We start from the raw sequence: 25,174 nt of genomic DNA on the forward strand, positions 1-25,174 counted from the left end.
CAAATCCTTCGTTTTGGTTACTCAAGCTTTGAAAACAGAGATCGATAACGCCTTCGTTTTGCTGTTTGATTCTTAGAACAGTTTTAAGAAATTAGGGCTTTTCTCTGAATATTATATAATTAACTATCTGAAAATGATTTTGATACGAAATAAAAGACGGTAAAAGGCTATTTATAATTACGGAAGATTAGTATCCCGTTGGATCATTCCGGATATAAAATGGTACGTTTATTTATAAAAACTGATCCAAACGGTATCGGTTTTCGGGATAATTATCCAGATCAGTACAATTTGTACTGCGGTCTTGGTCTCAGCGCCTGGTTACACGTATTACGAAGTGATAATTGGGATAGTTTAATAAAAAGCTCCCGTTTATCGAAAATACGGGTTTTATTAATTTACCGAAACGAATATTGTATCGAAAATGTTGCGCCGGGACCCACGCAGGACAAACCGTACGCCGGATCGAAAAAGTCGAAACATGGAAAATGCTCGGAATATTACAATTAGGTTAGGAAGGAGTTCTCGGAAGAGTTTCGGGTTCCAAAAACGTAACAACGGTTGACGTCGGTTGGTTCCCGTTTTTATAAAATAGATTTTAATTACCCGGAAAAAGATTTTAGAAATTTCATATGATTCTTATAAATCCATAAATCAACATAAAAATAATTAGGAAGATATGACAATTATCTATATTTTATTTTGGACATATAAAAATTAAAATACTCAATTAATATTATTTTTGAATATTCAAGTACAGATAACACTTAACAATTAACTCACAGAATAGATACTGAGCACACATAACAATTATTTAATATTAAAAATAATTACACGATATATCCCGGATATTACATCCTTCCCCCCTTAAAAGGATTCTGTCCTAAGAATCTCCTAAGAAAACAAATGAGGGTACTTTTCTCTCATATCACTTTCTAACTCCCAGGTTGACTCTTCAACCTTTGGGTTTCTCCACAATACTCTTACTAACTTTACCACTTTATTTCTCAATACTTTCTCTCTTGCCTCTAGAATCTCTATCGGACTCTCTACATATGATAAATCTGCCTGAAGCTCTATTGGCTCATATTCTATTACATGCCTGGAGTCTGGATTATATTTCTTAAGCATCGATACATGAAAAATATTGTGAATGTGCTCCATGTACGGAGGTAACGCCAATTCGTAAGCTACTTTGCCAACACGCTTTAGGATCTCAAAAGGTCCGACATATCTTGGGCTTAGCTTCCCTTTCTTTCCAAACCTCGTTAGTCCTTTCCATGGTGATACTTTCAGTAATACCAAGCTTCCTTCTTCAAATTCCATGTCTTTCCTTGACTGGTCTGCATATTTCCTCTGACGATCTTGAGCGGCTGTTAATCTTTTCTGGATAAGTTCAACAACTTCCTTTATCTGCTGTACCAGTTCAGGTCCAAGTATCTTGCGTTCTCCTACTTCGTCCCAATATATTGGAGATCTACATTTGCGTCCATAAAGGGCTTCATAGGGTGGCATTCCAATGCTGGCATGATAACTGTTGTTGTAAGCAAACTCTACCAGAGGTAAATGTTCGTCCCAACTTCATTTAAAATCAATCGCACAAACACGTAACATATCCTCGATTGTCTGGATCGTTCTTTCACTTTGGCCATCCGTTTGGGGGTGATAAGCTGTACTCATATTCAGTCTTGTTCCCAAACATTCTTGAAAACTCTTCCAGAATCTTGAATTAAACCTTGGATCTCGATCAGATACGATAGACACTGGAACTCCATGACGAACTACAATTTATTTCAAGTACATATGGACTAACTTGTCGAGCAAAAATCTTTCATTTATAGGCAGAAAATGAGCTGACTTGGTAAGTCTATCCACTATAACCCAAATGGCATCATGATTAGCCCTTGTCCTTGGTAATCCGACTATGAAATCCATGGTAATATGTTCCCATTTCCAATATGGAATTTCCAATGGCTGTAGCAATCCGCTTGGTCTCTGATGCTCTGCTTTAACTTTCTAACATGTATAGCATTTGCTAACCCATTCCGCAATTTCCCTCTTCATATCTGGCCACCAATAATTCTTCTTTAAATCTCTGTACATTTTGGTACTCCCTGGATGGATGGAATATCTTGAACTATGTGCTTCTTGTAAAATTTCATTCTTTAACTCCGTCACCGGTGGAATCCAAATTCTAGATGAAAATCTCAAAATGCCTTGATCATCCTTCTGCGTGCATAATTCTTCACCTACCAAATGATTTATATCTTGATTCATTATATTTTCCTGACATTTCTTTATTTTCTCCAACAACTCCGGTTGGAAAGTCATACTATACATTTTCGCTTCCTCAGGTTTGCAAACTTTAATTTCCAATTCCAATTTCTGAAATTCCTTATATATATCTTCAGGTACTGATAACTCATTTAACTTTTCTTTCCGACTTAACGCGTCTGCTACAACGTTCGCCTTACCGGGATGATAAGTAATCGAGCAATCATAGTCTTTGATCAACTCTAACCATCTCATTTGCCTCATATTAAGTTCCTTTTGTGTGAATATGTACTTTAAGCTTTTGTGATCCGTGAAAATCTCGCACTTTTCTCCATACAAATAATGTCTCCAAATCTTTAAAGCAAAAACTATAGCTGCTAGCTCCAAGTCATGAGTAGGATACTTTTGTTCATGTGGTTTCAATTGCCTTGATGCATAAGCAATCACCTTATCGTGCTGCATAAGAACACATCCTAATCCTTTATGAGAAGCATCGCTATAAATTACGAAATTCCCTTGATCGTCTGGAAGTGACAAAACAGGTGCCGTAATTAATCTTCGCTTCAACTCCTGAAAACTTTCTTCGCACTTGTCGTTCCATATAAACTTTTCATTCTTTCATGTAAGCTTTGTTAATGGTGTGGCAATCCTTGAGAAATTCTGAACGAATCGTCGATAATATCCTGCCAATCCCAAGAAACTTCTTACCTCAGTGGGTGTTCTCGGTCTCTCCCAATTCGTAATTGCCTCGATCTTTGTCGGGTCCACTTTGATCCCTTCGTTACTGACTATGTGTCCTAAGAACTGAACTTCTTGTAGCCAAAACTCACACTTCGAGAATTTAGCATATAACTTCTTTTTCCTTAAAATCTCCAAAGCCGTTCTCACATGTTTCGCATGATCCTCTTCCGTCTTGGAATAGATTAAAATATCGTCTATAAACACAATAACAAACTTATCCAAATACTCTTTGAAAATTCTGTTCATCAGGTCCATAAACGCTGCTGGGGCGTTGGTCAATCCAAAAGACATCACTAGAAATTCATAATGCCTATACCTTGTTCTGAAAGCTGTCTTTGGTATATCTTCTGGCTTGATCTTTAGTTGATGATATCCCGATCTTAAATCAATTTTGGAGAAGTACTTGGCTCCCTTCAATTGGTCAAACAGATCATCGATTCTGGGTAACGGATACTTGTTCTTGATTGTCAGCTTGTTGAGCTCCCTATAGTCGATGCACAGTCTCATGCTTCCATCTTTCTTCTTGACAAATAATACCGGGGCTCCCCACGGGGATACGCTGGGTCTAATTACTCCTTTCTCTAACAATTCCTGTAATTGCTTTGCTAGCTCTTTTATCTCAACAGGCGCCATTCTGTATGGGGCCTTGGACATTGGTTCTGTTCCAGGTGCTAAGTCGATCACAAATTCAATTTCTCTATCTGGAGGAAGTCCTGGTAACTCGTCGGGAAATACGTCTGGAAATTCATTCACTACTGGAATATCTTCAAGTTTTGCTGGCTCCTGACTTCTGTCGATCACATATGCTACGAAATGCTCACATCCTTGTCGTAGTAACTTCTTGGCTTGAATCATCGTTAAGAACTTCTTTACTTGTTTCTGACCTTTGAACGTTACTATTCTTTCATCTGGCGTTTTCACCATTACTTTCTTATTTCGACAATCTATCTGAGCATCATGCTTAGATAACCAATCCATCCCTAATATCACATCAAATTCTCCTAACTTAAATGGTATCAAATCTACACAAAACTTACTACCAGAAATCTCAATCTCACAATTTCCACAAACTTGGTTCACAGTTACACGTTCTTGATTTGCTAATTCCACAGTCATTATTTCATTTAAGCACTCAACTGGACAGTTCAATTTACTAACAAAATCTTGTGAAACAAATGATCGAGTTGCTCCCGAGTCTATTAACACTTTGGCACATAAAGAATTCACATTAAGCGTACCTGCCACGACATCCGTATCCTGGATCGCATCCTTCACCGACATGTCAAAAACTCTAGCCCTTGGAGTCTCATTCACTGTTGGGGTAGATCCCATAATTCTCAATGCATTACTAACTGGGGCTGGTGTCTTGCAATCCCTGGCCATATGTCCTGGCTTCCCACATTTAAAGCATGTAAATCCAATGGCTGGAACCTTCACTGCTGGATTCCGGATAGGCTGATCCTTATTTGCTGGCTGATTTCGGCACTCCCTTGAATAGTGTCCTTTCTGGTTGCATTTAAAACATACCACATTCAACTTGTTACAAACTCCTCCATGCTTCTTTCCACAAACTTGACAATCTGGAAAAGTTAATCTCAACTGATTCGGCTGATTCACATTAGCTGGACGGTTGCCCTGGCCTCCGTCTCTTGCATTTTGTTTCCTGAAATTAAAATTTCTCCCTGGCTGAAACTTGCCCTTCTTAAAATTTGGAAACTTCCCTGTTTGTGACTGACCCTCACTTCCCTCAACTTTCCTTTTCTTGCTTTCCTTATCTTTCTGGAACATCTCACTCTCTATATCTGCGATCATAGCCTTCTGTACAACCTCGGCATAGGTATCCAATTCAAAAATAGCTACCTTCCCTCTGATCCATGGCTTCAAGCCTTGCTGGAATCTCTTAGCTTTCTTTCTATCAGTATCAACATACGACGGCACATACCTTGACAATTCCTCAAACTTCCCCTCATAATCTGTTACCGACATATTCCCTTGCTTTAACTCTAAAAACTTTAGCTCCATTTGATCCTGAACAAACTGAGGAAAATACTTTTCTAAAAATAATTCCTTGAACCTTTCCCAACTAATAACATATGTGCCTTCCAATGTCTTTACCATTTCCCACCAATAGGTGGCCTCATTCTTCAAATAGTAACTTGCAAACTCAACCTTCTGTTCTTCCTTTACTTTCACTAAGGCAAATGCCTTCTCTATTTCCTTTAACCAAACATTTGCTTCAATTGGCTCTAAGGAACCCTTGAATTCTGGTGGGTTTATTGCCTGAAAAGTTTTGAAGGTTACCTGGGGATTGGTCTGTCTTTGTTGTTGTTGTGTCAGGTGAACTGTTTGTTGGGCCAAGATTTGAAGAATCTTGGCTATTACTGGGTCCATAGGTCCTGGGTTCACATTCGGGTTTGTATCATCTTGATTGTTGTTGTTGGTTTCTTCATTCTAGGTGTTGGTGCGGGTATTTCTTTTGGGAGGCATTTTCTGTAAAGAATCAATCAATTTATTTAGCTTTTGAATCAAATATTTGCATAAAAGAAAAGTTTTGTAAAACAGGAATATCTCTTTTTGAAAACAGTTGTAACTAAGTAAATTGCATGCTTCTTTACAGAATATAAACAGTTATGGAAAACAGGGTACATGGTATCACAGGGTATAACTGGTGCAATAAATAAGGTAAGGTAAAACAGGTGCAATAAAATAAATGACAGTTCTGGAAAGGAAAAAGGTACTGATATATATAGATCAAAAGTTTTAGGGTAGTACAAGCGTAAAGACGCTTCGAAAGTAAAAGCAAAAAAGGTACAACAACCTACTCACTAGTCAGCATCGCTAGTCTATAAATACAACTCAAGAGTCTACTGATACACACTACACACTACTGTCCATGCTACATAACCATACAACACTACTCAGTATCTCCATCTCTGAATCTCTGACTCATGGCAAGTCTGGACCTCCAATCTCCTTAAGCTCCTCTAGAACCCACTTAGCCCACTCCACTAGGAAGTCAGGGGTGATGTCTTCATGTGTAGCCTCAGCAATCCTCACTGCAGCTGTCCTACAAAATGCCTGTAGCCTCTCTCTGAGTCGCCTCTCACCGCTCCCAACCTCTCTGGTACGCATGATATGTAGTAACTCCTGAATCTGACCCTGAAGGAATCGCTGCTCCATAAGGCAAGCCTCAAACTGATGATATGGGACATGATAAGAAGAGAACTGAAAAGGTACTCCGGTAACTAAATGACTAGTAAAATCGGAATCAGCAGGTGGGGGTCCTCTAACAGGTGGCCTCATGCCTGGAGGTGGAATAGCCTGCAGTGGTACGGGCTGCAACACAGGTGGAGGTAGAATAACCAATGCTGGTGGAACAACAGGACGTGGATGCGAAAACGGCACTCCAACTGAAGGCTTTGAGTGATCAGCTGATACGGGAATAAAAGAGTCGGCCATCACTGCTATCTGAAATCATATCGCAATATAAAAATCTCGTACCATAACACGAACTATACTAATATCTGATATACTGAAACACTCAACCTCTCAACGTTCTATCATCCTATGCCTTACTTCTAATCCTAACCCTCTACCCATTCCCGTTAACCTAGGCTTGTGTCAGTGACTTATAACCTGTAGCTCTGATACCAAACCTGTGGCGCCCTCCAAACCCGGGTCAGAAGTTTGGGGTCCACACATACACCTTATTTATAACCTGCTTATAATAATAATAAAGATAATAATAATATATGTAGTGACCCTACTTACCAACCACCACGGACCGCAACAGGTTAAAGTATGCACACAAGCCAAACACACTAATATATTATAAACCGTTTAAATCCCAACTATTTCAAACTCAAACTGAGTATTAAATATTATTACAAACTTTTAAAAACTTAAATTATTCCAAAAGAAGCCTACTAGCTCAGCTTTCTCAACCTGAACCCCTAGCTCTCGCGCTGGACTGGGGATCCTCTTTACCAACTGGTTCCTTTTTAACTGGAAAGAATATAAACAACATCGCACAAATGAGCTAACTAGCTCAGCAAGTCACAATGACAAAACTGAGAATAATGATCATCAGATGTATATGATTATGATATCAAGTGAATAATGGATTATAATTTAGAATTGGATATTATACTTTTAATTTAAAAACCAAGGTTAGGCTGCTGATCAGTCACGCACTAACCCCGAGCAAGGCACACAGCATTGCTCTAACTACTGGATCCAAGGCACACAATGGCCTAACTTGACCATTATATGGTCTGACCACGAATCTGGTCCACAATTTTATAAAAACAATCCAATTCTAACATAATAACAGAATATGCAATAATAAACAATAACCGAAATCATTAACAACAATAAATGTTTAACAATGAAAGGGTTTCAATCCTTGTAAGGATCAACAAGGTACTTTCAAAGCTTGAATGCAGGGTAATGAAAGAATTGGATAACAAAGGAAATAACGTTTCAGGGTTTCAAGGATTTGGTCTTTCAAAGCATAAGATATCATGGATTGAGTATATAGTAATCCAGTTCAGTGTCTGGTATTTAGTTTGTATGTATTTGTGGAGTAGTATCGTAGATTTGTGGTTCGTGTTTGGGTATACAATAATCAATGGCTTAGAAAGAATATGGTTCATGGCTCAAGAACAATACTTGAAATCAGGATTTAGGTTTCCGTGCTTCAAAGCACTTGCAATGTCAACAAGACTATCAAGAATTACAATATCTCGAGAAAGTTCAGAACACTTGCCTGGTATTAGCTTACTACTCTGCACTCGCTTCCAATCACAACCGTCTTACTCTTCAACTATCTATTTTCCTTTCCTATGTCTTGCCTCTTCTGCTCACATATCATAAGCATCTATCAATCATCAACTCACAAGATTCTATTCAACACATACTTCTATCTACCCTTCGTTTTACCCAAATCCGATTAACGGATTAAAATCTATGCAATAACGAAGTAAACACCGAATATATAGACCGATAGTCAAACAACAGGTCACGTATAACACATAATACATCACGTAATCAATGACATATCATTTATAAAGAAGTCTCGGGTCATAAATGTGCTTTTGGGTATTTAAAATAATTTTTAAAACATTTTTCGGAATTAAAACGGGTCGTTGGATCAATTTCGGAATAATAAACAAGGTTCGGTTGGCCAATTCTAGCTCCGAAACAATTTTAGAATAATTATCGAGCCTTGAAAATAATTTAGAATAATATTTTAAAGCTCGAGACTATTTTTTGAAATTTTTAAATCATTTTTAAATAATTAAATCTAATTAAATAATTAATTAAAAATCAATTAATAATTAATTAAATCAATTAATCAATTAATTTTCGAATTAATTGATTAATTAATCAATTAAAAATTAACTGAAATTAATTAACTAATTAATTCAGATTTATTTGTGAATTAAAAATAATTTTCGGAATTAAAATAATAATTTTTCGAATTTTCAGAAATTAAAAACGAATTTTTATAATAAAAAAAATTAGGAAATATGATTTTTAAACATTTTTAAAACAGGAATCCAATTTTTGCAAAGTCTGGAAACTTCAGGGACCTAACTGTATCGTCCCCAAAAGTCCAGGGACCAAACTATAAATTTTACATCCCGTCGCCGGAAAACACAGGGGTGGCCGGAGAACACGATTCCGGCCTCCTCACCTTGCCACAAGCTCCAGATCACATCTACAGGTTACCAGGAACACAACCATGCAATCAAAACAACCTAACGATCCCTGAGTTGGCCGGAATTTGGTCGTGAAATTTTCCAGTTTCCAGCGAATATCGGAAAACTTCAAAACACAACTCCCTTCTCTACAGACCTCATTGGTTCATGAAACTTATACGACTAGATTGCAAATTTCACAGAGAACACAACCCACTATAACACAACATCATTCTATCACAGAATAAGAAACCCCCAAATTTCAATTAAGAATATTCATACGGGTTATAAACCCTAATTTTGAAACTCGAAAATTAAACTCAAATTTGAACATGTTATTGAACTCCAAATCAGACGTATGATATATGAAAATCATCCGGAAAACAAGCTCTACAACATGCAATCATCAAATCATACAAACAATCATCCGAACAAAAATTCATATTTTTAAGAAAATAAATTCGAAAATAAATAAATTTTTAGAAAAATAACCTTGATTTCTGCAGTGAAACAAAGCTCAGAATCTGATTGAACACCTCAAATCCTTCGTTTTGGTTACTCAAGCTTTGAAAACAGAGATCGGTAACGCCTTCGTTTTGCTGATTGATTCTTAGAACAGTTTTAAGAAATTAGGGCTTTTCTCTGAAAATTATATAATTAACTATCTGCAAATGATTTTGATACGAAATAAAATACGGTAAAAGGCTATTTATAATTACGGAAGATTAGTATCCCGTTGGATCATTCCGGATATAAAATGGTACATTTATTTATAAAAACTGATCCAAACAGTATCGGTTTTCGGGATAATTATCCAGATCAATACAATTTGTACTGCGGTCTTGGTCTCAGCGCCTGGTTACACGTATTACGAAGTGATAATTGGGATAGTTTAATAAAAAGCTCCCGTTTATCGAAAATACGGGTTTTATTAATTTACCGAAAAGAATATTGTATCGAAAATGTTGTGTCGGGACCCACGCAGGACAAACCGTACACCGGATCGAAAAAGTCGAAACATGGAAAATGCTCGGAATATTACAATTAGGTTAGGAAGGAGTTCTCGGAAGAGTTTCGGGTTCCAAAAACGTAACAACGGTTGACGTCGGTTGGTTCCCGTTTTTATAAAATAGATTTTAATTACCCGGAAAAAGATTTTAGAAATTTCATATGATTCTTATAAATCCATAAATCAACATAAAAATAATTAGGAAGATATGACAATTATCTATATTTTATTTTGGACATATAAAAATTAAAATACTCAATTAATATTATTTTTGAATATTCAAGTACAGATAACACTTAACAATTAACTCACAGAATAGATACTGAGCACACATAATAATTTTTTAATATCAAAAATAATTACACGATATATCCCGGATATTACAGAACTCCTGATCTTCTGGGGCGATACAAATCTGATTGTAACCCGAATAGCCATCCAGAAGACAATAATACTCATGACCAGCTAACCTGTCAAACATCTGATCAATAAAGGACAATGGAAAATGGTCCTTCCTAGTGGCTTTGTTCAGCTTCCTATAGTCCATGTAGACTCCCCACCCCATGACTGTCTGTTTAGGAAATAGCTCATTCTTCTCATTTGCTACCACAGTAATTCCATCATTCTTTGACACACATTGAACCGGGCTTACCCATGCATTGTCAGAGATAGGATAGATGATCCCTGCATCTATCCACTTTAGAATTTCCTTCTTCACTACTTCCTTCATTATTGGATTAAGTCTTCTTTGCTGCTCGACTGTAGGCTTGCTACCTTCTTCTAGCAGAATTTTATGCATGCATTAAGAAGGGATGATTCCCTTGATATTTGCTATAGTCCATCCAATTGCCGATTTGAACTCTCTCAGAATTCTCAAAAGCTTTTCCTCATCACTACCTGAAAGGTCAGATGCAATAATAACAGGCAGAGTAGATGCATCACCTAAAAAATCATACCTCAAATGTTCTGGTAAAGGCTTAAACTCAAGAGTAGGAGCTTCCTCAATAGAAGGCTTGAGGCATTTAGGAGCTTTGCTCAATTCTTCCATTCCAAGAGATTCAAAAGGCATATCGATCTTCCTCTTCCAGGGAGAAGCATTCAAATATTTCAATTTCTCATCACCTTCGTCATCTTCACTGTCCGAAGTTCTCAATAAGGCTTTTTCTAAGGCATCAGACCTCAGCATTTGATCAAGTTTCGATGTGACCACCGAATCGACCAACTCGACTTTAAGCACTCCTCATTATCAGTAGGAAATTTCATAGCATTGAACACATTGAAAGTCACATCCTGATCCAACACTCGCATTGTAAGCTCACCCTTCTGCACATCAATCAAGGTTCGGCCAGTTGCCAAGAAAGGCCTTCCCAAGATTATGGGAATCTTCTTATCCTCCTCGAAATCAAAAATGACGAAATCAGTAGGGAAGATGAGTTTGTCCACCTTGACCAAGACATCCTCCACAATACCTCTCGGATATGTAATAGAACGGTCGACCAACTACAAGGTCATATAAGTCGGTTTTGGATCAGGTAAGTCCAACTGCCTGATGATTGATAAGGGCATCAGATTGATGCTAGCTCCCAAGTCACATAAGCATCTTTCAAAAGACACCTTTCCAATAGTACATAGAATAGTGAAGCTTCCTAGATCTTTAAGCTTTGGAGGCAACTTCTGTTGTAGCACAGGACTGCATTCCTCCGTGAGAGCGACAGTCTCTAAATCATCTAGCTTCACATTCTGAGATAGAATACCTTTCATAAACTTTGCATAACTAGGCATCTGCTTGAGAGCCTCAGCAAAAGGTATGTTGATATGAAGTTTCTTGAACACCTCCAGAAACTTCTCGAATTGCTTGTCCAGCTTTTTATTCTGCAGCCTCTTAGGAAAAGGTGGTGGAGGATAGATCTGTTTCTCCCCTGTATTACCCTGAGGCAGATTGTGCTCAACAGTAGTCTTCCTTGGTTCCACTTATTCATCCTGCTGCTTTGCTTCTTTCTCAGCCCCAGCTTCTTCAATCAACTCTTGAGTTTGTTCGGGATTCCCAACCTTCCCAGACCTCAAAGTGATTGCCTTTACCTGCTCCTTAGCTTCCCTTTTTCTTGGCATTTCAGTGTCACTAGGCAATGTACCAGGTTGACGATTTAGCAAGGCATTGGCAATTTGCCCAACTCGATCTTCCAAGGTCTTGATAGATACAGCTTGACTCTTGCACATAAGTTTCAACTCCTCCAATTCAAATTTTTCATTAGCTTGTTGTAGCTGGAGTTGTTGTCTTGGTGCATACCGTGGTTGCTGAAAACCAGGGGGTTGAATTGTTTAGCTCGATACTGCTGATAAGGCTATTGGACCGCATTCTAAGCATTGCTCCAGCTGAAATTTTGATGATTGCGGTTGTTGGGATTATAGGTGGTCGGCACAGGTTGTTGTGTTCGCTGGAAGTTGCTCACAAACTGAGCAGATTCACTGGAAATTGTGCACTGATCAGTCTCGTGGGCTCCAGCACATAGCTCACAAACACTCGAGATTTGATTAACTTCATAATTCGCCAAGGTGTCCACCTTCATCGTCAAAGCCTTAAGTTGGGCAGCGATAGCAGTTGCTGCATCTAACTCCAGAATTCCTGCAACTTTCCCCTGAGTCAATCTCTGGGAAGGATTCTGGTACTCATTAGCAGCCACCAGTTCAATAAGTTCATAAGCTTCATCGTAACTTTTAGTCCACAAGGCTCCTCCTGATGCTACATCAAGCATGGGTCTAGAAGTCGGACCCAATCCATTGTAGAAATAGTTGATAATCATCCAATCAGGCATGCCATTGTGTGGGCACTTCCTTATCATCTCCTTATATCGATCCCAAGCCTCACACAGAGATTCTCCAGTTTGTTGAGCAAACTGAGTAAGAGCATTCCTGATTGCGACAGTCTTCGCCATGGGGAAGAATTTAGTGAGAAACTTTTGAGCGAGATCTTTTCAAGTGGTGATAGATCCTACTGGTAGAGAGTGTAACCAGCCTTTTGCCTTGTCCCTCAAAGAGAATGGAAAGAGACGTAGCTTGATAGCATCTTCGGTCACATCATTGAACTTGAAAGTGTCGCAGATCTCGATGAAATCCCTGATGTGCATGTTGGGGTCAGCGGTAGGACTACCCCCAAACTGAACTGAGTTCTGTATCATCTGGATTGTGCTTGACTTGATCTCAAAAATGTTAGCCTTGATTGTTGGTCTAATGATGCTAGACTGAATGTCATTAATCTTTGGCTTAGAATAGTCCATCAAAGCCTTCGGATTTTCCGCTTGATCACCCATAGCTACTACAATTGGCTCTTCAACTTTCTCTTCTTCTTCTACCTTCTTTTCTTCCTCAAAAACTTCCCTACGAACTACCACAAGTTCTTCCTCAGCATTATCCAGTGTTCTCTTACGAGTACGCAAACGCGTATGCATACACCCTCGCTAGATCACCTGAAATAAAACAAAGAAACAAATAAGTAACAATGTCCGAGTCAATGAACTTTAACGACCACTGATGGAAAGCACATAAACTAATAATTAACACTGCAGTCCCCGGCAGTGGCGCCAAAAACTTGTTAGTCGCTAAACACGCGCTAATATTACACGCAAGTATACGAGTTCGCAAGTAGTTTAGAATCTTTTCTAGTTCGTTTCCACACAGACTGTAATGGTTAACTGTTTAATTTACGCACCTAAGCAACAATATATGGTTATTATCCAATGCTAAGACGATAACAAATTAAGGTTGTTTATAACTAAGAATTACGCTAACTATTATAACTACGAGAGATTGACTGATTAATATATGTGAAAGACATGAGATTCTAACTTCATTAAGTACTTCATTCAATAGCCTTATTGTTCTTAACCTTAGCATGCAATGGTGATGACACTAATCAGACAACACGAAACTGATAAACACCAACTTTCGTTGCACGAGTACCATTCTAACAGACATCCACAAAAGAGATAGAAGCTGAGTAGGCACCAATTATATTGAGACCCTATATGTCTATAGAATTTGACAACATAACGGTTTAAGCACAAGTTTCTATCTTGATTACATAGGGCAAGTAAGATGGTTAAAATTACCTACGAATCATGCATAACAATTCATGAACCTATGCTAGCATGGCAAGTTCTAAATCCTTAAATTCACTTTCGCTTCATTAAGAATTAATAAACTATCTTATAAGTTCGCGACGCTCACAAGACGAATACACACAACCATAATTAGGATATCATACAATCACCACACATTAAGTTATTAAACAATTTAACTAAAGAAAACCATAAATAAATCCGCTAGAACCCCACGATAACGATTAGCTCATAATCGAACTCATCGCCAATGTAAGTTCCAATGAAAATATGATATAACAAACATAGTCTTTATACGAATAAATAAACCAAAGTACAAACAAGAGTAAGGTTCATCAAAACAAGAAACAAACATCCAAATTACAACTCAAAACGAAGATTCACAAGAATAAATTAGATCGTCTTCGCCTTTGTTGAATTGTGCCCAAAAGGTCTCTTGTCGTCTTCTCCTTTCTTGATGTCTTTGAAAAACGACCTAAGTTATGTTTATATAGGAGTCCATGCATCCCAGGAGTCCAGCAAATCGAATTGTAGTTAAATCAGGATTTTAATATCCCGACCCAGCGCGACCGCGTGCTTCACCAGCGCGGGCGCGCTGACTTTCTGTTCTCCCGGTGCGGACGCGCGCAACACCAGCGCGGGCGCGCCTGCCTTCTGCCAAAAATTCTTTTTTTCTTCTTCTTTATTCCTTGCAGCTTCGAGCCAGTCTTTCAAGCTTTTATCCCAACACATCCTAAACACCATATTAGCATCAAAACAATGCTAATTCACCTGATTCACGAAGTAAAGTCTGAAATACAAAATCACTTGAAAACACGTTAAAACACAAATAACTTGAGTACAAATACACCAACTCAAAACTTATTAGAGTATAAATAAGTGTCATAAATGCCACGTAACAACAACGGTCAAAGACCCCGCATCACTTAATGCCTTTAAAAGCTCGGAAGATAGCCGACGCCACGTAGCCACATCGGAAAGTTCGTGACCCGCGTACCAAACCCACCTCGAATGCCATCATGAGTTCTAAATGGGCTTACTAACAAGTTTAACGCACCCAAGCTTTGCATCGAAGTAAATTTGTGCCCCTATACGCAAGAATCTCTACAGTTAAGCCCTCTCTGCAAGACGATCCCAAAAGTATCGGCTGTGTTCAAAAGCAACAAGAAACAAGTCAAGGTAAAAGAAGAACAGTTATTTAAAAGAGAAGAAGCAAAAAGAAGTTGAAAGGTTTTACAAACCTTTCGATTCCCAAGAAAACAAAATTGCTGATATGATTGCAAATTCAAAAATGTATCTATACACGAGGAATGAGGATAAGAATACAAAAAAAAACAGCAAAAAACAAGACCAATAAAAAACAGAGGAAAGAAAGGCCCAAACCAAAATCTAAAGATTTAACTTTTTTTAGGGGGGACTATTGTAGGGGCTCAGGCCCAAGAAGGAAGCCCAGACCCAATAAGAGAGGATAGGCCAATAAAAAACCCTATAAATAGAGGAGAACTCACACCTAAGAAGGGGTTGGCTCTTGATACTTTAGAGTATGAATTAGATATAGGAGCAACAATAATTTTTGGAAAGCATGATACTTTCCTTAAATGCATGCCCGTTAGTATATTTTGAAATATTTTTCTTAGTCAAATGTTATTTGTTACCTAAAATTTATGAACTCAATTAATATGGGGGCAGGGATTTTTGGGATTTAATAGGATTTATATTCTAATCATTAGTATAATTATGTTAAATTTATATTGTTTCAACTTCATTAAGCATTTTAGAAATTCGATAAATGAAGTGAAAAGATTGATTATGATTTTATATAAGAATTTTTGAAAATTAGAGTATTGAAATTTATACATGTTATAATATTTTTGTTAAGTTTTCTCCCATTAGAAACGGCATAAATTGTTAGCAGGGATAGATGAATAATCAATGAATTATATATGGCGCGTAGTTTAATTTTGGTAGGATGGTCCTGGAAATAGTTATAGAAAAAGAAAAAGCCAACCCCAAACAACAAAATTTCCATTTGATCTGACTTTCGAAGTTGCTTAATATCCTTGTTCAATTTGTTATGGGGAGGGGACCCTCTTTTATTGCTCCAACGCTAATCTTCTTTGTCTTCCCTCAACCGTGCAACCTTATAGGAGTATCATTTCGTTAAAACACTACACATGTTTTTCCAACTAAATTTATAACCCCCCACCCTTTGCTCTTCTTATCTTTAACATTTTTAACAATTTTCCAGATTTATTATCTTGTTAAATTATGGTATTTACAAGGGCTATGTCACTTATTTTGTTAACTTTTTCACTAATAAGTGATGACTATCTCCTTAAACCCATTATTCTACATGGCTTTTCTGGTTTATTACATTTAGTTTTCTTGCTTATATTGTTTGTTTTATGTGTGCACAATAGATTTACTCATGGAAGTGAAAAACAAAGATTCAACAATTTTCCTATAAGGAGGTTATCTTGTTATAGGCTAACTTTGTTTTGTGGTTTAAGTTTGTCACTTTTTAGTCTTGTTCTTTGTCTTTTCAACACCTTTTATTGTTATAAAAATGGTTGCTCTGTAGCAAATATTTTAGTGCTTTTGGATTCACTACTCAAAGCAATTGCTTGGTTAGCTAACTCTATTTACCTGTATACCCAAGTATCAAGTGTAGGTGAAGTTAAGTATCCTTTTGTTTTGAGAATCTGGTGGTGTGTTTTCTTTTTAGTATCTTGTTATTGTCTTGTTTTAGACTATGTTTTCCACAAAACGCCTCAGTTGGTAGTTTCTGATATCTTGCATTCAGTCACCGGGTTATATTTAAGTTGTGTGGGTGTTTCGGATAGAATTCGATCAAATGAGAATACCCTTTTACAAGATTCCCTTTTAACTGCAAATTCTACAAGTAGGTTAAGTCATGGTGAAGACTGTAAAAACTTTGGTGCTCAAAACGTGACTCCTTATGCTACGGCTAATATATTTAGTATCTTGACTTTCTCTTGGCTTGGTTCTTTGCTTGCACTGGGTTATAAAAAGCCATTAGACCTTGAGGATGTTCCTCAACTTGGTGGTATTGACAGTGTACATGAGGCCTTTCCGCTTTTAAGAGAAAAGTTGGAGTTTGATCATGGTGGTAACACTAATGTGACTACACTTGGGTTGATAAGAGCACTGATTTTTACTACGTGGAAGGAAATTTTGTTAACTGCATTCTTAGCAATTACAAACACAGTGGCTACATATGTTGGTCCCTACCTCATTGATGCATTTGTCCAGTACTTGAATGGACAGCGGGAGTTTAAGAATGAAGGTTACTTCTTAGTTTCCGCGTTTATAGGTGCCAAGTTTATTGAGTGTTTGACATTGAGACACTGGTTCTTTACGTTGCAACAGGTAGGAACCCGGGCCAAGGCAGCTTTGATTGCCTTGATCTACCATAAAGGATTGACTTTGTCATGTCAGTCAAAGCAGGAACACACAAGTGGCGAGATCATTAATTTCATGACTGTCGATGCTGAGAGAATAGGTGACTTTAGTTGGTGCATGCATGATCCATGGGTAGTCTTCCTACAGGTTGGTCTGGCATTGGTGATCTTATATAGAATTCTGGGGGTTGCTTCCGTTGCAACACTGTTTGCAACTGTGGCCGTGATGTTGGCAAATCTTCCTTTGGGGAGATTACAGGAGAATTTTCAAACTAACCTAATGAAATGTAAAGATCAAAGGATGAAATCAACATCAGAAATCTTGAGAAACATGAGGATTCTCAAGCTCCAGGGCTGGGAAATGAAATTTCTTTCTAAAATCGAGGAGCTTAGAAATAGTGAGACAGGATGGTTGAGAAAGTATGTGTACGTCAATGCAATGGTCAGTTTTGTATTTTGGGGTACTCCTACATTTGTGGCTGTGGTAACTTTTGGTACATGTATGCTTATAGGGATCCCACTTGAATCTGGTAAAATACTATCTGCTCTTGCAACATTCAGAATACTTCAAGAGCCTATTTATAATCTTCCAGATACAATTTCCATAACAATTCAGACCAAGGTTTCACTTGACAGGATTGCCTCATTTCTCCGTCTCGTTGACATTCAGACAGATGTTGTAAGAAGGCTTCCAAGAGGCAGTTCAGACACTGCCCTTGAGATGGTAAATGGAAAATTTTCATGGGAAGTATCTGCTCCTATTCCCACACTAAAAGATATCAATTTCAGAGTCTCTCATGGCATGAGGGTGGCTGTGTGTGGTATGGTTGGCTCGGGAAAATCGAGTCTACTGTCCTGTATCCTCGGGGAAGTGCCAAAACTTTCCGGTGTCATCGAGATGAGTGGAACTAAGGCCTATGTTGCCCAGACACCTTGGATACAGAGTGGAACTATAGAAGAGAATGTACTGTTTGGTGAGGAGATGGACAAAGAAAGGTACAAGAAGATTCTTGAAGCATGCTGCCTCCAAAAAGATCTGGAAGTTCTTTCCTTTGGAGATCAAACAGTGATTGGTGAGAGGGGAATCAATTTAAGCGGGGGTCAGAAGCAGAGAATACAAATTGCTCGTGCTCTCTATCAAGATGCAGATATATATTTATTGGATGATCCATTTAGCGCTGTGGATGCTCATACAGGATCACATCTTTTTAAGGTAACTGTTTGTGCATCTAAATGTTCTTGTACGTTATAACTGAAACTGTATTACATGACAACATCCCTAATAGTCATCTTTGTTTTATTAGGTAATACCATCTGATAAGTTACTAATCTTTTTGTTGAAGGAACATTGTAAGCGACTCTGTTTTATGTATTATTGGTGACTGTATGTTATACTTTTTGAGCAATTAATGTGTTTATTACATCATTTGACAAGTTATGTGTGGCAGGAGTGCATACAGGGGATTCTGGGGTCAAAAACAGTGATATATGTTACTCATCAAGTAGAGTTTCTACCTGCAGCAGACCTCATACTTGTGAGACAGGATCGCATTCTCTAACCTTTTTTTTTTGCTAAATTTCTCCAACTTCTTCTAAAAAAGTGAATGTAAATTTTATGTATAATTTATTTCTGATTAGGTGATGAAAGATGGCTGTATTACACAATCTGGAAAATATGGTGAAATACTCAAGCTGGGGAGCGAATTTATGGAACTTATGGTTGCACATGAGAAGGCTTTATCTGCAATTGACCCCATAGAAGCCGGGTTAGTCTCAAAAGATATGAATATCAGTGTGGACATGAAAACAAAGAATAATAGAAGTTCTGAAGAAACCAGGGATGTTCACTATGATAAACCAGGGGAAGATATTAATTGCCTAAAAGGACAGCTTGTTCAAGAAGAAGAAAGAGAGAAAGGCAGAGTTAATTTCTCTGTCTACTGGAAGTATATCACAACAGCATATGGGGGTGCACTGATGCCTGTTATATTATTGGCACAAGTTCTGTTTCAGGTGATTCAAATTGGAAGCAATTACTGGATGGCATGGGCAACTCCCGTATCAGAGAATGTAGGACCTCCTGTTCGAAGTTCTACTCTGATCATTGTTTACATGGTGTTGGCAGTAGCAAGTTCTTTTTGTGTTTTTTGTAGATCCATGTCTCTTGCAACTGCTGGGTACAAGACAGCCACAGTACTCTTTCGTAGAATGCATTTTTGTATTTTTCGTGCGCCAATGTCTTTCTTTGATTCTACACCAAGTGGACGCATTTTAAATAGAGTAAGTGTGCATTGAGTTATTTTTCTGTTCTGATGATGATGATGATGATGATGATGAAGACAACAACAACAACAACAACAACAATAATAATAATAATAATAATAATAATAATAATAATAATAATAATAATATAGTAAAAAAATGGTTGTCAGGAATATTATGAACTTCTATGAGTTATAATTTACATATGGATATCTACAGGCATCTACGGACCAAAGCACCATTGATATGAACCTGCCTAATCAAGTTGGCCTTTTTGCCTTTTCCATCATACAACTCCTTGGAATTATTGTTGTAATGTCGCAAGTGGCATGGCAAGTTTTCGTTGTGTTTGTTCCGGTCATTGCAATTTGCATTTGGTTACAGGTATTTTACGGCATGGTTTTTCACTTTTTAACTCAAGGACGTGATTCTTGTTTTCTGAATGTTATTATATGACATGTCTTGTACACTTACCCCCTTGCATTTGGTTACCCTAATACTAGAAGCTAACTTATTAAGTAGATATATAGTTCAATGGCTTCAGTTCTCTGCAGTACAACATTTCCTTTTGTATCATTTTCTTTTTTCTTCTTTATTCATCACTCAACATTTCTTTATTTTCTGAAAACATGTACATGTTAAGCGAGGATAAACTTGGGGTTTTATCATAATTTCGAGAATTAAGAAAATTTGTAACATGAAGTGTCGACGTCTATTGTATCCTGTTTTAGTTCTCGGGATTCTTCTGGAAACCTACAAATGCAATATTGGTGGTCATTGTATTGACTTGCAAATAGATCTTATACATTCTAAGCCAATAATTAAAGAAAGCCAATATTTTATGGATCTCGGGATCACATAAAAATGATTAGTAATACATGATAGGAGAGACTAGGATTTTATCTGTTTAGTTTCTTTTTGTTTCAATTCATATGAAATTTTGTTTAATATATTTCAGCAATATTACATACCTTCAGCACGCGAACTGGCACGCCTAATTGGAGTGTCTAAAGCTCCCGTTATCCAACATTTTGCGGAAACAATCTCAGGATCAACGACAATCAGGAGCTTTGATCAGGAACGCAGATTTCAGGAAACAAGTATGAAGTTGATTGACGGAAACTCTCGGCCAAAGTTTCACAGTGCTGGCGTAATGGAGTGGCTATGCTTCCGTTTGGATATGTTGTCTAATCTCACCTTTGCCTTCACTCTAGTTTTCCTGATCACTATCCCTGCAGGAACGATTGACCCAAGTGAGTAAAATATATGTATACTTCTTATCAGACTATCGCTGCCAATTTAAAAGAATCTTACATGTTTGCTCTTCTATTTCTCATATTTCAACCTTTTTAATTCATATATAACACCATTTTGGTTTGTAGGCATAGCAGGGTTAACAGTTACATATGGACTTGGTCTAAATATGTTACAATTTCGGGTGATATGGAACCTTTGCAATTTGGACAATAAAATAATATCAGTTGAAAGGATACTTCAGTGCACTTCTATTCCAAATGAACCTCCTCTAATTATAGAAGGAAATAGACCAGATGATCACTGGCCATCATGTGGTGAAGTTGATATATATAATCTACAGGTATTCTTAACATATTTTTATTCCGAATTTGTGGCTGCATAGCCCAAATGTCCATGAACACCCTCTTTCCTAAAAGGGATTTTGTCGCTTTTGTTTTAGGTTCGATACGCTCCTCATATGCCTCTGGTTTTGCGAGGTCTTACTTGCACTTTTAAAGGAGGAAAAAAGACTGGAATTGTAGGAAGAACCGGAAGTGGTAAATCAACTCTTATACAAACCATATTCCGTATCATGGAACCAACAGTTGGGGTTATTTCAGTAGATGGTATCAATATCTCCTTGATTGGATTGCATGATTTACGATCTAGATTAAGTATAATTCCACAAGATCCAACCATGTTTGAGGGGACAGTCCGAAGTAACTTGGACCCTCTTGAAGAGTATACAGATGAGCAAATTTGGGAGGTGAGTTCATTACAGTTTTAACGCTGGTGTGCACATTGATTTATCTGTACCATAAGTGGATCTTTCTTATCATGATTGCCAGGTTCTCGAAAAGTGTCAATTAGGCGATGAAGTTAAAAACAAGGAGGGTAAGCTTGATTCAGCAGGTTAGTTTCATATACCTGGCCAATGGCCATACAACATAACGTTTTTTTTACTTGTATAACGACGCAGTGTAACCACAGATATGTCCCTTCCTATTGCAGTTTCAGAGAATGGGGAGAACTGGAGTGTGGGACAGAGGCAATTAGTATGTCTCGGTCGCGTGTTACTGAAGAAAAGCAAGATATTAGTTCTTGATGAGGCTACTGCATCAGTTGATACAGCTACTGATAACATGATTCAGCAAACCCTGAGGCAACACTTTCAGGACTCGACAGTCTTAACTATAGCACATAGAATAACATCTGTACTTGACAGTGATATGGTGCTTTTGTTGGACAATGGTTTGTCTCATATCATTTTTCGTTTTCTTTTAATTTGGTTTATTGGTTAAATTTCGTTTCAAAAGACTAGATTGCACATAAGTAAATATTAACTGGATATCATTCAACTCTTGTAGGGCTGGTCGAAGAATATGATATCCCTGCAAAATTGCTAGAAAATAAATCGTCTTCATTCTCCAAACTTGTAACAGAGTACAGTGAAAGATTGAATTCAAGATTCCGACATGCGTAAGAGACACTGAATATCAGAAATTTTATTAACTACAATGAAAGATGAGATTGAACAATGCCTAGTTCGTGTTTTTCTAATTAGTAATGGTTACCTGATATAATCAGAACATTGTAGGAAATATATGAAATGGGTGGGATGATTTATGTTTTTTTCCCGTTATTTGACTAATATATGTTAACGAGCTTTATAGCATACTCTAAATGGTGCTAATTGAAACCTTTTTTACTGTAATTATTGACGATAAATATGTTGTTACCTAATAGATGAATAATTTATTTGTTTATGCATATGACTACGAGTGATTGAGGTATGTTCGCAATGATGTATTCGTAAGAAGTAATAAATTATGTTAGTATACATTTTTTTGTCATTTCACATATATATGGTATTTGTAATATGTTAATGGTTATAAAGTAAAATAAATATTAGTGATTATGTGTGTATGATATAAATCAATCACTCTAAAATAAAATAATTATTATTTTTAATTTTTTTTAATGTGTTTATATGTTAGAAATGTGATTAATGAGTCATATTATATAATACTATATGTATATATGCAATAGATGTCAGTACTGTAAGTTTACTCACTAAATAATATATGATACTCTCTGCCCAATAACTTGTATTTTGAGATATTCCAACAAATTGTTAACATTTTCTAAAATAGTACATTATCTTTATAATGGCTCCAAAATTTACCCCCATTTTCTTAGTTTTTCTTCAACATAATTAATTTTTTTTAATCTCCATGTCTAACAAAGATGTTAACAACTTATGAGACGGTGGGAGTATATGATATATGTCATAGAATGATTAATAGTGAAATATAAATCGTACTTATCTGTATAAATAGTTTATTTTATTTTTTATTTCATTAAATTATATTATATAGCCATTTCATTATGTGGGAGGATGAGGTTAAATTGGTGACAAATAAAAAAAGACGAGTATGTATGTGTGTGTATGTCCCTGTATTAAATTATGTATGCATATATGTATACATGCATGTATGGATGTATGCCCGTATTAATTATATAACAATTGATAATTTTTAATAAATAAATGACGAGTTGAAATAAATACTCCCTCCGTCCCTCCAATTTGTTTACAATTGGGTTGGGCACGAATGTTAAGAACAATGATAAAATAATGGAGAAACGGTAAAAAAATGAGTAAAGTAGCAGGGCCGATTAATATTATATGTATAAAGTGGGTATAGTGGAGATAAGTAGTGGATGTGGTTACTTTTTATATTATATAAACTTTTACTATTTTTGAATTTTTTTAAAATGTAAACGATCGAAAGGGACATGCCAAAAAGGAAAATGTAAATAAATGGGAGGGATAGAGGGAGTATTATATAGATATTAATGTAGGGGTAATTGTCATTTGAATTAATTTGCTCAAGAAACTCCCCTAAAGATGTTAACAACCTATTGGACGGTGGGAGTATATGATATATTGTTAGATATATTTGATAATGTCATGGCTAATATGATTTATGTTTAGTTTTCAGATCTTACTTAAACAGGATAAATCAGTACTTACTGGAAGTCAGGACTTAAGGATATCAATACTTATATTATCAGGAGATAATTATCAGAAGATGGATATCAGAACTTAAGTACTGAAGGACGTTCAGATAAGGACATCAGATGATTAAAGGAAAGAAGATCGAGATAAACATAAGAAGAGATATGCATGAAGAAGGAATTCTATAAAGAATAGAATACTTGGAAGAAAAGATATCTGATTGATATATTTTAGGAAGCAGAATTATATTCCATATCAATTAGCGATTATCTTGTAACTGTGTAGTATATAAACACAGACATAGGGTTTACACTATAAGTGTTATCATATTCGAGAAGATTATTCATTGTAACCCTAGCAGCTCTCGTGATATTTGTTCATCACTGAGAGGTAACATTTTCATACTGTAACAGAGTTTATTGTTTCAATAAAGTTTGTTTTCTGTTACTTGAGTTATTAAAGTTCGATTTGATTGTACTTTACACTATATTCACCCCCTCTACAGTGTATGTGTGACCTAACAAGTGGCATCAGAGCCTATCTGTTAACGCACAAACAGTTTAAGATCCAAACACAATCATGTCTGACACAGAAACTCCAACTAAGCCTACCAAAACTGAAGAACCTCCAAAGATACAAATTCAAAGTCGGTATGAGACCATCAGAGTTCCCATACTGAGACCATCTGAATATGCCATATGGAAGGTGATGATGACCATGTTTCTGGAAGCTACAGATCCAGAATATCTTGATAGAATCAAGGAAGGACCTCACAAACCAACCAAGCTCGCGGTTGCAGTTGCAGGTGAAACAGCAAAGACTGTACCAAAGGAGAAGAGTGATTATACTGCTGAAGATATCGCATCAATTGCTAAGGATGCTAAGGTACGACACTTACTGCATAGTGCCATTGATAATATAATGTCAAACAGGGTAATTAACTGCAAGACTGCAAAGGAGATATGGGATGCTCTGGAAACAAGGTGTCAGGGAACTGATACAATTAAAAAGAACAGGAAGACAATACTAACTCAAGAGTATGAACACTTTGACTCAAAGGCTAATGAGTCATTGACTGATTTATATGATAGATTTGTCAAATACTTGAATGATTTGTCACTGGTTAATAAGGAGTATGATCTTGAAGATTCAAACCTTAAATTCCTGTTAGCTCTTCCTGAATGCTGGGATTTGAAGGCTACAACAATAAGAGACAACTACAATCTTGATGAAACAACTCTTGATGAAATTTATGGAATGCTCAAGACTCATGAACTTGAGATGGAATAAAGAAGCAAGAGGAAAGGAGGAAAGTCTAGGACAGTTGCTCTTAAGGCTGAAGAAGAATCCCTCAAGGCAGCTACCTCAAGGAAAGACAAGGGTAAAGCTCTTTT

The 25,174-nt window shown here is 36.8% G+C and overlaps 1 protein-coding gene and 1 non-coding gene across 3 annotated transcripts; both read left to right on the plus strand.

Moving 5' to 3' along the window:
- Positions 1-12,537: 12,537 nt before the first annotated feature.
- Positions 12,538-12,644, plus strand: LOC141710171 (small nucleolar RNA R71). The gene has a single exon (XR_012570704.1). It is a non-coding gene; the product is annotated as a small nucleolar RNA R71 (small nucleolar RNA).
- A 3,257-nt stretch (positions 12,645-15,901) lies between these two features.
- LOC141707963 (ABC transporter C family member 3-like) lies at positions 15,902-22,483 on the plus strand. 2 transcript variants are annotated; one of them, XM_074511416.1, is made up of 11 exons: positions 16,977-17,148; positions 17,232-18,476; positions 18,712-18,798; positions 18,902-19,543; positions 19,745-19,909; positions 20,484-20,778; positions 20,908-21,122; positions 21,222-21,527; positions 21,610-21,673; positions 21,773-22,012; positions 22,129-22,480. In XM_074511416.1, exons 1-11 carry the CDS (start codon positions 17,122-17,124, stop codon positions 22,242-22,244), a joined length of 3,402 nt encoding a protein of 1,133 aa, XP_074367517.1. In that variant the 5' UTR covers positions 16,977-17,121; the 3' UTR covers positions 22,245-22,480. The 2 variants fall into 2 exon arrangements, with proteins under 2 accessions (XP_074367516.1, XP_074367517.1); XM_074511415.1 differs by having other exon boundaries at positions 15,902-18,476; positions 22,129-22,483.
- The last annotated feature ends 2,691 nt before the right edge of the window (positions 22,484-25,174 follow it).

The sequence above is a fragment of the Apium graveolens genome, chromosome 2 (assembly GCF_009905375.1).
Source record: "Apium graveolens cultivar Ventura chromosome 2, ASM990537v1, whole genome shotgun sequence".
NCBI lineage: Eukaryota > Viridiplantae > Streptophyta > Magnoliopsida > Apiales > Apiaceae > Apium > Apium graveolens.

Coding starts and splice junctions, on each gene's coding strand:
- LOC141707963 (XM_074511415.1), top strand. CDS start 16,110: ATGGTATTTACAAGGGCTATGTCACTTATTTTGTTAACTTTTTCACTA. Junction 20,779..20,907: donor TGCAGGAACGATTGACCCAA/GTGAGTAAAATA, acceptor TTTGGTTTGTAG/GCATAGCAGGGTTAACAGTT. Junction 21,528..21,609: donor CAGATGAGCAAATTTGGGAG/GTGAGTTCATTA, acceptor CATGATTGCCAG/GTTCTCGAAAAGTGTCAATT.